Source organism: Acanthisitta chloris, unplaced genomic scaffold (assembly GCF_000695815.1).
Source record: "Acanthisitta chloris isolate BGI_N310 unplaced genomic scaffold, ASM69581v1 scaffold20020, whole genome shotgun sequence".
In the NCBI taxonomy this organism is placed as follows: Eukaryota; Metazoa; Chordata; class Aves; order Passeriformes; family Acanthisittidae; genus Acanthisitta; species Acanthisitta chloris.
The window spans coordinates 1-14,335 of record NW_008650177.1 but is presented as its reverse complement, the minus strand read 5'-3'; the positions used below and the strand labels follow the sequence as shown (position 1 = coordinate 14,335).

Genomic DNA, 14,335 nt, shown 5'->3' with positions numbered 1-14,335 from the left:
ATTTAAAGGAATTTAAACTTCTGGCAAGTCATCACTTGGCATGTAAACTAGCTAATCATGACTCATCATTTTTTACTCTGCTGTTCTTGCTGAGTCATGACACGTTGGTAACCCTGAAGCTCAGACACAGCAGGCTCAGTGCTGATTATAGCACTTGGGCCTTTGCCTGCTCTGTCTGCCCACTGCAGATGGACACTCATCTTTATCTCAGAGGGCCTCCACCCACCCCCTGTGCTGCTCCACTCCATGCTAGGAAAAAAATTCCACTTGCTTCTTGCACAGCACTTTTCAGAAACTTGACAGCTCTCTGTGACCTAAGAGTGCCTCATTTGGCAAATGGATTTAGTGCTGTATCACACACGGTTACATCAGTATCATCACACAGCTGAAGGGCAAAAAAGCAACTCTTCCTAGAACCACTGGAAATTAGATTCTAGAAAAATGTGAGCTAGATACAGTCCTCACTGCATTTCACCAAGCTCTTGTGAATGAAAGAGCATTGGTTTCAACCCTTCTGCTGCCATTCATATGCATGGATGTGTCTGCACGTGCATCTACAGGCACTTCCCTACAATCAAAGCACAGTGCTCCAGCCACACACCAAACCAACGTCTCTTAATGTGTGAAACCTAAAATCAACTCCTGTGTTGTGGATTCAGCCCTTCTGGCCTAAGAGTGTCCCAAAGCATAGGATCACTGGATCCCCAGCAGAGCTGAGTGAACCATTTCTTGCTTGATTCAGACTGACTGCTGGGATAATTGCCTTGCTCCTCAGCTAAGGACAAGTCAGCCAGACTGGGGCCATGTCCATGTTAGTCACTGCTGGAAAGCCAGTGGGAATAAAAGTATTAATACCAAAATTGAAAAAACCCAAGGTCATTTCACAAGCAGGGAACTGGAGGCTTTTAAATCATGACATTATTCAGCTGAGAAAAATCAACCATTTCTAGAAAGATAGCTATTCCAGCTCTCTCTTTTATTTTTCAACAACCTGTGGGCTGGGGAGAGAAAGCTCAGAAATCAAATAATGTGCCAACATCATGAAATTTCTAGGGTTTTACACTACCACCTAATTAGCCAAGCCAAGATGTCTTTACACTGGCATCTAGTCAACAGGGTAGGCCTGAAAAAAAACTCCAAGCAGAAACATTTGTTCCAGGTTTTTGCTGAGCATTGAAACCTACTTATTTCTCAGTTGTACCTTCTCCTCATTCAGCCACTGCTCCCTAGCACTCTCCTTTGCAGTGATGTCACCGCTCAGCACAGGCAGCAATCAAACACTGTCCATTTTGCGGTAACATGAGCCTGGAGGCACTGAGCAAAGACACGTGTCTGTGTCCTACAGCACAAGCAAAGGCTCAAAACAGTGCTGACAGCAGCCAGAGTAGGTTTCTGACTCTGCACAGAGCAAGCTTGGGCTGCACAAGGCCATGGTGTGGGACTGACCCTTCAGGCTGGTCAAGCAAAGCCACTGCCCACACTGCCACTGCATCTGGAGCAGAACTGGCCCCAAGGTCTGACCTGCATGGAGTCACAGGGGCTCAGCACCCTCCCAGGGAAGCTGTGTGGATGTGGTCCTAACACACAAACAAGCCAAGACACACACAGCACTAGTAGCAGGTTCATATCTGCTTTGCAAAGGAGTTTCTTGCATGCCTTTACACTCTGGGTATTTAAAACCAAAAGTTCTGGAAAATGCCCTGAAGCAAACAACTGTACTTGTTTTCCACTGGGCTGGAAGACTTTCCCATTGTCAGTGTCATATTTTACATGTTAAGGTTTGTTGCTTCAAATTGAAATATCCCAATAAAATCAGAAACTGAATGTTTTACAAGAGATTACTGGAATGAGAGCCTAGTGCATTCTCCTAGACATCTGAAGCACATCCCACTGTCAGATGGAATGAAGACAGTCCTTACCCTCAGTGCAAACACCACATTGAAGAGAATCATAGTGGGCATCTCTCTCTTGGGGGAGGGATCAGTCTTGGACACCTGAAAAATATTTTTTTACAATTTCCATGTGCTAGTGTCAGCTGGAGCCAGTAACACAGGGAAAATAATAGTAAAAAAGAAAAGCCTCAGGCAAATAACAAGTCTGATGAGAAACAAAGAGCAGACAAATCAAATCATACCATCAAATTTGACTTGCAAAAAACAAAACTATGATCTGTGTTTTTATTAGGCTCACAGTTACTCTGCAGCACTCAGAAGCTGTGAAAACTTTAACCAAAGCATTTTGGTCATGACCATGGAAATAAGCAACAGTTAAGACTGCAAACTTACATGTGTCCTCACTGTTGCATTTTAGCATCATTAGGGACTTTAGGTTTAAATTCCTTAGCACAACTGTCAGATATTGTCAACTACACAGAAGCCCATAGATTTCTTGCCCCAACCACACCCATTCTTTCCTTTCCTAAAATCCCCATTTGGATTGTGTTGTGTACAAACTGTTGCTTTTATCAGGAAGAAATACGCTCCAAAGCTGCAGTACTAAAATAAAAGGCTTGATTTTCCCTTCCTGCAGGATTTCAAACCCAGTCTCCAGCCCCCTATTCTCTCTGCAGCAGAGAGCTCCATGCCTAGTGTAGGCACAGCCTTTCTGGTGAGGGGGAACAGTGGGAGCCAAGAAAAGCAAGTGGAATTCGCACATCCAGACCGACAACTCTGGATGGAGCAAGTGTCGCCACAAGATGGAGCACACAAAGCAGAGGACATTCCTGCAACTCCCCGAGCTCCCGGCCGAGCACCCACCTCATCCCTCTGAGGAACTTTCTCTCAGGAGTCTTAAAAATCAGAGAAACTAGAAGAAGCAATATATATTTTTGGTTTTTTCTAAAGTGGAATTGATGTTCTATTAAAAGGCAGTGACGGGAGGGTGGTAAAGCCTCTTTACTGTGCTTATTTGTTCTGGAGTTACAGGTTCCAGGATGTCTTGTGTACTTCAATAAACAGCCAAAAGCATTTTCAGGAGTAGGGACTGATCCTGTTCCTTCCTGAAAAATCAAAGAAACTACCACCACTAACACCAGTTGGGATGCAGGCTAGATTTCCTTTCAACTCTTGTCCAGAAGAACAGAAGGAGACTAAGCTGGAAAAGAAACTGCTGAAGGAATTTGAGGAATTCAGAACATTGCTACATAAAAGGCAGTCGGCGACATGGGATTAAATCTCTGTGCTCCTGTAACTCCTGAATCTCATCTGAGTAAGAATTTGCTGAGCTGTCCCATGGTTTAATTTACTGCAGCATGAACTCTGAGGAAACCCAAAGCAGAGGCTGCCAGGTCACTGCCTTTGCTCCATGGGAAAGGAGCTCCATCTAACTTCCTCCTGAGTGCAGGAGGGTCCCAGATTTAGGCTGCAATGAGCTAGCAGAGATGACTGCCACTTCTAGAAGGTTCTGGAAAGTTCTGGGGTGCCTCCAGGGGTGATAAGACACACCCAACAAGAAGATCCTACAAGAAGTATCCAGAAAAAGTGTTTACACCACTTCATAACTTTATTTACCCAAATGCAATTTTATTTAGACAAATTGAAATGAAGTGACATTTAATGCAACTGGGATAAAACTGACTGGGAAGTGCAGGCAATGGAGAATAACATGTGGTTAAAAAATGCAAATGCAAACTTTCAAGCACATTTACACCACATTTAGGAAGTTGGGCCTTTTGGACAAGATCAGTGAAGTAAAACCGATCTGAGGGAGAACAGGTCACTGCCGTCAGGGCCTTGAGGGCATCAGAAGATCTTAATGGCCCTGCCCAGCCTGAGCTGGGGCCCCACACACACCACCAGTCCATGACCTGAGAACCCTATTTAAGCTCAGTTCAGGCCCTGGAGGTGTGCCTGACTCGTGGATGGACCTTGGATCTACTTTGTACATAGCCTGTCTCTTGGGTGGACCCTTGGTTAACTACATCACACCCTTGTCCTCCAGCCCTGTCTCTGGTCCTGCCTCCTCCTGCTCCTGGCTGGGGTCGCTGTACAGACCCTGGGCCTGGTCCATCCCTTGCCTTGTCTGGGGCTGCTGACAGACTTGCACAGCTTGGGTACTCTTGAATTCTGCATTCCAAGACAGTTTAAACTTTTCAGGACTAAGTTCTGGTGATGCTCCATCACATTTCCTGTAGCCTCAGTCATGACTGAGTTCCCAAAGTGGAACATTAGCATCTTTTGATGCTTGAGGTCAGCTCCTCACTGGGATTAAAGCAGTCTGGTCCTCTAAATATCAAGCAACAGTTACCAACAATCTGTTTCCACCTCTAATTATAGCTAGAAAGCATAACAAAATTGGCAAGCAGATTTTTTTTCCTGAAAAAAAGAATGACTTAGCAAATTTGATGAAAAATGAGACCAAAGCAGCTCAGTGACAGAAATCAGTGTGGGATTCAGAAATTACTAAAGCCTAGCTCATTCTTACAGTCAATCAGGCAGAAGGAATGGGACAGGGAATGTCTTGCACACAGAAGTATGTGAATTCTTTCCTAGATTTAATCAGGGATTTAATCAGGACCGTTCCCATAGCCAAGGTGGCAAACTGCTTTCATTCCAAGCAGCTACAACACAGGCCATGGAGGAAGGTCTCAATAAAGCAGCAGCCTGACTTGGTCCACAAGAGGATTTTAGACCTCTGTCAGCATCCTACACATTCCATCTTGTGGATCATCTTCAGCACCAGGAAGTTAAAAGCCAAACAAGGCTGACGTAGCTTTTAGCATTTGAAAAGGTTTTGGCTGGTGTTTTTTAATTGCCATACTAATTAGAGGTGCTAAAAAGCTAACTTGTGGTACCTAAAATAGTGAGGAACAGCTTTCTGAGCTGGACTGCTTAGTATTCCTTCTCTTTACCCACATTGATCCGCTACAGTAACCAAAGAGGGTTTCTGTAATCACTGACACAGCTCCTTCAGTTTGCCACTCTCTATTTCTCTGGCCAGCTTTGAGCGTCAGGAATTAAACCAGGATCAAAAGCCACCACACATGTTCTGAATCCCAATTTTCCTCACTAAAACCAGGATTCTGTGGAGAAGACAGGTCCCCACAGAGCCCTCACACCGTACCTGCCCCAGGGCATGCTGCAGCAATGTGGGATGGCCAACGAAGCGAACGTTATCAATCTTCAGTTCAAACTTTTTGCCACACATATCTGACTTGGTAGCCAAAATTGTTGCCAGGATGACATCCGAGAACCTTGAAGAGCAGAAAGAGAAGTTATTACACTTTGCCAACAGCATCCCCCCAGAATATTCCTCCAAATACAGATACATTGAAGTCGGAAGCTTTTAAGGTGCTGCAAGTTGTGACTAAATTGCTGTACCTGTAGTACCACCAATTATGTACAATTAAGGACCCCTAAATTACATCTCTCAGATCATCACAATTATAAAACAGGAAGCATTCACAACAAAGACTGCAGGGTCATGCTTATTTAATTACATGCTCAGCAAAATACATTGGAAAGATTAGATGCAGTTGGCTTAAATATAAAAACAGCTGGAGTTAGCCATTGCCTGGATTTAGCTGCAGGTTAATGAACTTACTAAGCAACTACATATGGACACAGCCTGTCACTCAAGCACAACAGAGATCTTTAAGCCACCCAGTATGGCAGAGGGGAAGGCAAGAAAGAGCTGATTCAATCAGAAGAAAGATACAGCCAATGCCTGTCCTTCCTTTCCCAAATCAGTGAGATTCAAAGCTCCTCACTTCACAGGTCTCAACTCATAGTCAGCAGACCACCAGCACCTTCCAGGGCTGCCTGGCCCAAGCTGGGCTCACTTGATAAACCAAATTCCTGACAGGGCAGGCCCTTCCCCACACTGACTGTGGTGCTACTGAATTGCTCTGGACTGGTGGTGGGAAGAAGGCAGCTGCAGATGGAGGGCAAGTATCTACAAAGAGTGTGCTCTGTAAGAGACAGCTACTGCTACAAAAGTGGGTGAGAATCCAGCGTAACATGGCAGGAATTCTGCAACTGCTCTTCCCAATGGCCTTGCATCATTGCTCTGGTCTCTACAAACATTTGTTTTCCCCAGCGTGTCCCTTGAGACAGTGAAGCTCAAATCCACAGGGAAGAGAACCTCAGCTGCAGGAGTAAACTCATTGCTCTAGAATAGGGGCAGTGCAAAGCTTGTTATTCCCAAGTTCTTCCCTCATCTGATTTCCCAGAGGTTCCCATTTAACCAAATGAATTTCAAACCAGTTTCTGATGGGAATGGTTTCTTAAGAATGAAAATGTTTATTTCATTTTCTGTATTTACATACAGAGCTGTGTGTCCCTGTCAGACCATCCCCCTCCAGCAGGCAGGGATCCCAGATAACCCAGTATCACTGGGAGAAGAGGGCAGGCGTGGGTGTGTGCTGCGCTCACCTTATCTCTTGGCCACGAGTCAGCCCTCAATGCCCAGAGAAGGAATTAATGTACCTTATTCCTGCTTCTCTCTGAGTTAGGGAGTACCACAGAAATTAAGACAAATGCAGACAGACAGGTCTTTTGTGGGACCCAGGGGGTATTTCTTTTCTTAGACCTACAAGTACTGATGATGAAGGACCATGGAGGGGCTTTACAAACTCTCAAAGCCCCTGGTGTCTGTACACACAGATCATCCTGACCACAGCACACTGCTTATGCCTGGTTTATGGAAGGAGTAGCTGCATACAGACTTCCAAATCCCTGACTGCTCTGCTCCAAACTCCAAGCTAAGGGCAAGCAGAAAGATGGGGAAACTAGCCAGAGGCTCCTGGGGTCACTGAGCCCAGGCTTCTCAGCCACTGCACTGGGCTGCACAGCACAGGAACAGTGTGAAGAAAGGGCAAAGTGTCCTCAAACAGGACCTGGACTGACAGCCCCTGGAGATGGCATTAAAATAGGGAAAAAAAGTCACCATGACAGCAGTGAGCTTGTCCCCCCTTTCTACCCTGTTCAGCTGTGTGTTAATAGGCTCATCATGGAGCCAGGAAAGTGGGAACAGCAATGGATCCAAAAGGAGCATATGTTTTGGGGAGTGAAGGAGAAGGAGGGCAAACTAGAAAATGTCAGCTTGCTGGTAAAGAAATGTTACCCTGCCCTCCCCCAGTTTTGGCAAAGGATACCTTGGGAGCTGGAAAACTGATCATTATGATGACTTTAACAGGGAATTAGACCTTTTAACAGATAAATGTGGTGCCAAAGGTAAGAGCTCAGCAGTTCCCCAGGAGAGCTCAGGACACCAACAGCCCTGTCTGTGCTACCTTGTATGCAGCTCTGTGGGGAGGAGGAGATAAAAAGGTTGATTTTGGAAAGTCCTCCGTATCTTCTCACTAGTAGAGACTTCTTGGTGTGGGAGAGCACTGGAACTGCAGCCAGATGACATGCCCAGGACAGATAACCCTGTGAGGGGTTACCTGGGTGCTACCTGATGGGTACAGGCACCTGGTCTCACCACAGGCTCTCCCAAGAGTCACCTGGACTCAGCCTCATTCTCCTCCTCTGACAGCCTAGATTTATTGGTTTGGCTGGTTTGGGTTTTCCCATTTCTTAGGCCTCAGGACAAAAGGGAGATTGAGGCACAGCAGATATGTTATTCCCATCATTTCAATCCATTATCTCATCTTAGAAAATAACACTTTTACTTTAAATATTTTAATATTAATTTTCCAATCTCTGGGGTATATTAAGATAACCTAAAAATACTGACTTATCAGAGCCCAAGAGTTTGTTAGAAGCAGATTAGGTTTCACAGTTGGGCAGTAACAGTTCCTTCTCCCTTTATGAGATTAGTCTGAGCATTGTGAATTCCAGAGGGAAGCAAATGTCTCCTGTACTAAGGAATTCAGCAGGCAGAAAGTAAACACAATAAACAAAAGCTTTGATTTGCCCAAAATATCCTACCACTCCTATCATGAGCTCAGCATAGCAACAGCAGATGGAAAAGGAAGGGGAAAAATACCCCTAAACATGAATTCATTTTTTCCCAAAAAAATGATAATAACTGTTTATATGCCACAGGGATTCAAAGCAATGCTTTGAAGTAGTTTAGAGCAGGATCTGAGTATCTAGGTGAGCACATTTATGTTAAGCAGGGACTGGAGACACAGTTTTCATTTCTGGGGTCCTGAGTAGAGTTAAGCACTTTTCCCTCCATGTCCCTTAGCTTAGTGGGGCACTAAGAACAAGCAACCAGCACAGCTGCTCAAAGCCAGGTCTCTGAAGAGCTCTCCATCATTACTCTAGGATTAAATAGTTTACTCACTAATCTGTCCTTTTAAGTCATTGCTCATCAGAAAGCAATTTGTTTTAGCGCTCCTGGTTGGAACAACTACAATGCCAAGGCTATACTCCGTGTTCTTGGAGGCTCATAACTTTTCCCAGCTCACAGAAGGGACAGTACCACACCCATCCTGGATTCCCTACAGGAAGCACAGAAATGTTAGTAGGACCTTTGTAATTATCCTTGGCACGAACTTTTAGCAATACATTTCCTACAGACACTGTGATTTAGCATGTAATTATCTCATCATTCGGTGTCAAACAGAAACCAGAAACAAAGCACAATTAAAAGGATGGTGAGAAAAGAAAGCCATTCTAGACAAAGGTGATTGTTTGGAACGTTTGTTCTTACCCTGAAACCAATTGCTCATCAGTTAGAGGACATTGGTCTCTGAAATGGGAACATGGCCATAAACACAAAACAAAACACAACAAAAGAAAATAAACGAGGCAAGTACACAAAATACAAAAGAAAAAAAGAGATAATATTAAAAACTAGGATGAACTATTAAGGGTTAAACTCCTGTAAAGGAAATACAACTGTTGAGAAGAGTCAAAAGTTAATGGAAGGTGAATTCCAGGGATATATTGCAGGCTTAGATTGACACCATAGAGAAAAACAGGCTAAGGCAATTCAGTCCTGGCACTGACACTGGAGCTGCATTTACACCACACTTCTCAATCCGTGCTTACCTTACAAGGAACAGAAGAGTCTGCAGTCAGATTTAGAGCAGATGCTAAACCTCAGCTTTTTTCCTAGACTGTTACTAGCATTTCATCAAAGAACATCACCTGCAGCCTCAGAACACCCACAGCTCTTCCCAGCTGGTTCTGGTGCTGCAATACCCAAAAGACTTAGGAAAAGTTTATTGTTGCAGGATTCTGTAAGGAGCCTGGCACACAGAGCCAGTTCTGCTCCCCCAGAGGGACACAGAGCAGGTACAAATCTGGCCAGACTCGCAGCACACGCCTGAAGTCACTCTCTGTCTCTCTGTCTGCCCCAGGCAATAAGCACAAACTTGGGAAGAGCAGACAAAACAGTTTTCAAGGCAAAGAATCCAAAAACCTTCTTTAAAACAGGTGTAGAGAGCAGCTGTGTTAGCAGCTGTACTCACTTCTGGATCACAAACACCTGTTGCCAATTTAACAGTCAAATGCTTTTTCTCCCCAATTAACAACCAGAATAAAAGGACTTGTTTCCTGAAACAAATTTCCTAAATATATTGAAAAAAATCAATCTGATAAAAGCTTTGTATTGTCCACATCAGAAAGGGGAGACCAAATGAAAGCCTCCAACAATTATTTGATACAAAACACAGCAGATTTTTGACAGTCATATTGAAAAGAGAACCTAGAGAACATTTCTAAATGACAAAGCACACAAAGGAGTGATGATATTACAGGAAGGATGGATGGATGGTGGATGAATGGAAGACCACAGAAAGGAAGCCTTTCAGCATAAATACAAGGAAGAACACTACGGTCCAGTGAAAGAGGGACAGAGGAGACAGAAATGTTATCACAGGAGAGCCACTGTTTGTTAGAAAGAGACATTCAAATCCTTGTTTGTCAGAAACTTGGGTTTTTTATAACAGAAGCCTTTGGCCAATTAATGACATCAGTGCTGCCAAATTTGCTAAACCTCCTCCAGTTAGTCAGTTTTGCTGCTAAAAATGCAGAGTCTGGTGTAACATATGTTACTATAGGTGCCTCTTCATTAGAATTTGTGCTTGCTGACTGTACCACCTGCAGAAAAACAACAAAACCATTTCAAACCAATTTAACAAAGCATTATCTCACGGCTTCAAAGGAGTAATTGCCTCACTTTTTTCAGGGATAAAAAAAAAAGACTGGCAGGCATCTCCATAAGCTGTGAGAGGTGTGTGTTCCTGGTAGAGCACTCAGAAGCTGACGGATGTTTTGGAAGAGAGCAAATGATGAAAGGCTGAGAAGCAGCCAACAAAGAGAGACACTCCACGAGCAATTTGTTTTGACAGTTGGTGCGTGGCCACCATCAACACACCTCAACCACTTTTGCAGCTCAACTTGCTTTTAACAGGAAGAAAAATCTACATTCTGAAGGCCCAAACACAGCTTCATTGAGTAGAAATTAATATAAGCAAACACACAGCAGTAACCTGGAGGGAGGATTAGCACAATCTGCCATTGTCTATTAAAAACCTCCAGCAAACAAAAAGCAAAACAATGACCAGGAAATTGAGACTGGAGGCGAAAAGAAATCCAACCATGTATACAAATATGCTATATTGAAATGGACCTAAGGCACCTAAAGTGATCTAATTTTGTCCTTTCTGAGGCCATGAAGAAATACACCTCAACTGCTCTGGGAAAGGTCAGCACAAAAGTAATCAACTTGGGTTCCAACAGTTTTGGAAAAAAGCAACAGTGAAACCTATCTAGGATACAATTGGTGCTCGATTGCTAGTAAATTAAAGACAAACATACAGTACACAAAAAAGGATTAATCCAATCCTCATAAGAACCATTGCAGCAACAAGATAAATCTGAAGTAACCTTTGCTACTAAAACATGAAAACATGGGAAAGATGTTTCAATATTATCAAACCTTTCAATATTATCAAACTTGCCATACACCACCAACTCAACCTGCCAGTCTGCCCACTCCACAGCCTCAGTCTGTGCCACCAAAAACATCCATGGAGATACTGACGTGCTGATTTAACGGAATTTTTTGCCAACACTTCCTTGAAATAATATAAAACCACTAAATAAATTACTTTCCTCAGGCACAACTCCAGAGGATTAGAAAGACTGACCTCAGTAAGAGTCAAGTGCAGACACTGCAGCCTGAATTTGTGTGTGTTACTATATCCAACACTGCACAAGTGACAGCTTCTGTGTTCTGAGGAGCATCACCACACAGGAGGATTTCTGTCTGTATTTTTTCATTCAGGACTTTAGGACCATGATATCTTGTGTTTAGTGACCTTAGCTGAGAGATCACCAATTCTTTTCTACACTAAAAGATTAATAACAGATACCTGACTAGATTTCAAGCTCAGAGTTCTGGACATCACTACAATGAAGTAATCTAAATATTTGTTTCATGTAGGTTACATGCACATTCAATCTACTTAAAACCAGCATCAGAAAAATATTAGCAGTTTCCTCACCTGACCAACATTTGAAAAGGTGAAAGCTTTGCCTACACCACTGCAGTAGCCACGTTCTGCATCACACTAATTCAGCACCACACAACGTCCAACAAACAGCTCCACATCAAGTGCTTTGTCCAATCTGCCAAAATGGCCACAAGAATCAGCACCAGACAGAAGTTAGTATCATTCCAACATTGTCTTAATCTGTCTTGGGAAATACCAGAGCCAAGGTTTTGAACAGCAACCAACAAATCCTCTGGGATAACCAGTAAACATGTGCACTGACCCTTCCTGGCACCCACAGCCCAGTCTGAAACACCTTTCACCAGTTACCAAACCCAGCAGGAGCTGGGCCATGTCTGTACTGCACTCGTTTGAAGGTTCCAAAGGCACCACAAGAGGCAAGAGATACAAATCACTTCAATCAAAATGTGTTTTCATAAGACCCCAGCCCTGGAAAACCAAAGGAATTGATGATGTTTACTGTCATGGGTGATTTTAATTTCAGCTACACCTTTCTCAGTCATAAAGTTAAGAACAAACTTACACTTCTTTTTGGAGGAAAGTGATTGTTACTTCTTTTGTACTCTCACAGGAGAGAAGAGCAGCAACTACCCTTTTATTAATACTGGAGATTAAAATACCTATCACAAAAGCTCTGCAACTGAGCTGTGTGCCAACAGACACAAACCCCTTTTTCTTTCCCAGATTTCTCTCCTATCTGATAGTCATAAATTTAGAACTATGCAGCAGATTTCAAATGTTCTACAAAAACTAATTAGAGGGTCCATCCATACAGGCTGAACACCACACTGCCTGTGTGCAATGCATTTGGTATCCACTGATTTCCTGTAATTAAAAAACCATCTTACAGTCTCAGTGTCCTTTTGAGCTACTACTTCACTCCACTGACATAACAGCAGCTCTGTCTGGAGAAACAAAATTAGTTGTTCATTAGTGCACAGCAATTCCATATGACAATTACATGAGCTAAGGAAGGACTGGAGGCAACTGAATAATATATCCAGTTAGGCAGGTAGAGAAAAGTGTATTTTGCCAAAGGATTAAAACTCCTAGTTTGGAAAGGGGAATATTATCTTTCTAATGAGCACAAAATACCTGACCTGCACCTTGCCCAGAAAACAGATTCAGCAGCATTCCCTCATGAGACACTCCTGGTTACTGAGCACTAAGTTACTCATAACTTGGCATTAAAGCATTTTTTGGCAGGTTGTCTTCTATACAGTCCAAGAGAATTTGCCTACTGAACTAGGAGGCAAGAGAGCACGAAGCTCTTTCCCCTCTGCTTCAAACTCTTAGGCAAGGAGAAATGTTTTCCCCCTACCTGGAGTCCCCATCTTGATCTTCCGTGGTGTCACCAGAGCCATTCACAGCATATCGACTCCGTGGTTTGTCTGAAGCAAAGAATAAAGACAGATTTATCAAGGAACAATGTCCTCAATGTGGGCTCATGTGTTTTGTTATGCTCACCCAAAAACATATTTAAAAAAAACAAACAGGAGAAAGAGATTTTATTCTTCTAGAGGAGAAAGCAAAACATTCACGGAATCTGACACAGGTAACAGTTTGAAGTTCGAGACAGAGGGTGGAGAATCAAACTCTGCCCAAAGCATTTCCCTCTTTAGTGCTGAGGTTTTGGGACAATGATAATGCTCCAGAAGCCCTTCCTGCAGTCACAGGGATGGAAAAAGGAAGGAAGCAGTTAGCCAAAATAGATCTTCGTAGATTTCACCTATAAAAATGAACAGGGATTTTAAGTTGATTCTCTGCTGGTAAAAAGTACCTCACAACCTAAGCAGGGGTGTCAAACTTCCCATGATACAGAGCAGGTAGTACACAACCCAAGTCAAACAGCCTCATCACTCCATGGCACCTTTAGGTTCTGCACCAATCCAGCCCAAGGCACCATCCCAGACCAGGAGTTTTGGAAAAGCACAACCAACACTGGCTCTGCAGCAGCCACCTGAACTGGAGAAACTAAACCTCCTCCAGCCCATTATTCTCCACCAGGGACTAAAGCTTCATAGTTTTGACCTGTTAACATTTCAAGTTCACACTGCCTCCTGCATCCCCTCTCCCAAATCAGTGCCCTCACTCCTCACCTCACCTCCTCCTGCCCCTGCAGCTCCCAAAGCAAAGAGGTTTCACCTGCCCCAGGAGCAGCAACACAACACAGCACAGCCAGGTAGCAACATCTGGAACTAATGTGGCTAAATTCACATGGGCTGGGAGGGAGGGGGGTGTGAGGGGAGCTAGGACACCTGGGGGGGCGAGGGATACCAGACTCCACTGTGGTATATGAGGGAGGTGTGTGAGGAGTACCAGGGCACCTGGGCAATATGAGGAGTGTGAAGGATGCCAGACTCCCCTGTGGGGCATAAGGGAGGTGTGTGAGGGGTACCACACTCCCCTGTGGGGTGTGTGAGGGCTGCCAGGGCTCCTGTGACTGTGAGGGTGTGTGTGAGGGCTGTGAGAGCTGTATATGAGAGATGCCAGGGCACCTGAGCAGTATGAGGAGTGTGAGGGGTACCAGACTCCCCTGTGGGGTGTGTGAGGGTGTGTGTGAGGGCTGTGGGAGCTATGTATAAGAGGTGCCAGAGCACCTGAGCAGTATGAGGAGTGTGAGGGGTACCAGACTCCCCTGTGGGGTGTGTGAGGGTGTGTGTGAGGGCTGTGGGAGCTCTGTATGAGAGGTGCCAGGGCACCTGAGCAGTATAAGGAGCCTGAGGGGTGCCAGACACCCCTATGGTGTGTGTGTGAGGGGTGCCAGACTCCCCTGTGGGGTGTGAGGGAGGTATGTGAGAGGGGCCAGGGCTCCTGGGGGGTGAGGGTGTGTGTGAAGGCTGTGTGTGAGGTGTGCCAGGGCTCCTGGGGGTGTGAGGGGTGCCAGGCTCCCCCGTGGGGTGTGAGGGTGTGTGTGAGGGG

At 44.5% G+C, this 14,335-nt stretch overlaps 1 protein-coding gene across 1 annotated transcript in view; it reads right to left on the bottom strand.

The window, feature by feature from the left end:
• Positions 1–12,796, bottom strand: part of NPRL3 (nitrogen permease regulator-like 3 (S. cerevisiae)) — a 38,983-nt gene extending 26,187 nt beyond the window's left edge. Inside the window, 3 exon segments of the mRNA XM_009084012.1 lie at positions 1,920–1,994; positions 5,062–5,191; positions 12,735–12,796. Coding sequence (XP_009082260.1) covers positions 1,920–1,994; positions 5,062–5,145 — 159 coding nt within the window. The 5' untranslated portion in view covers positions 5,146–5,191; positions 12,735–12,796.
• Between the last annotated feature and the right edge of the window lie 1,539 nt (positions 12,797–14,335).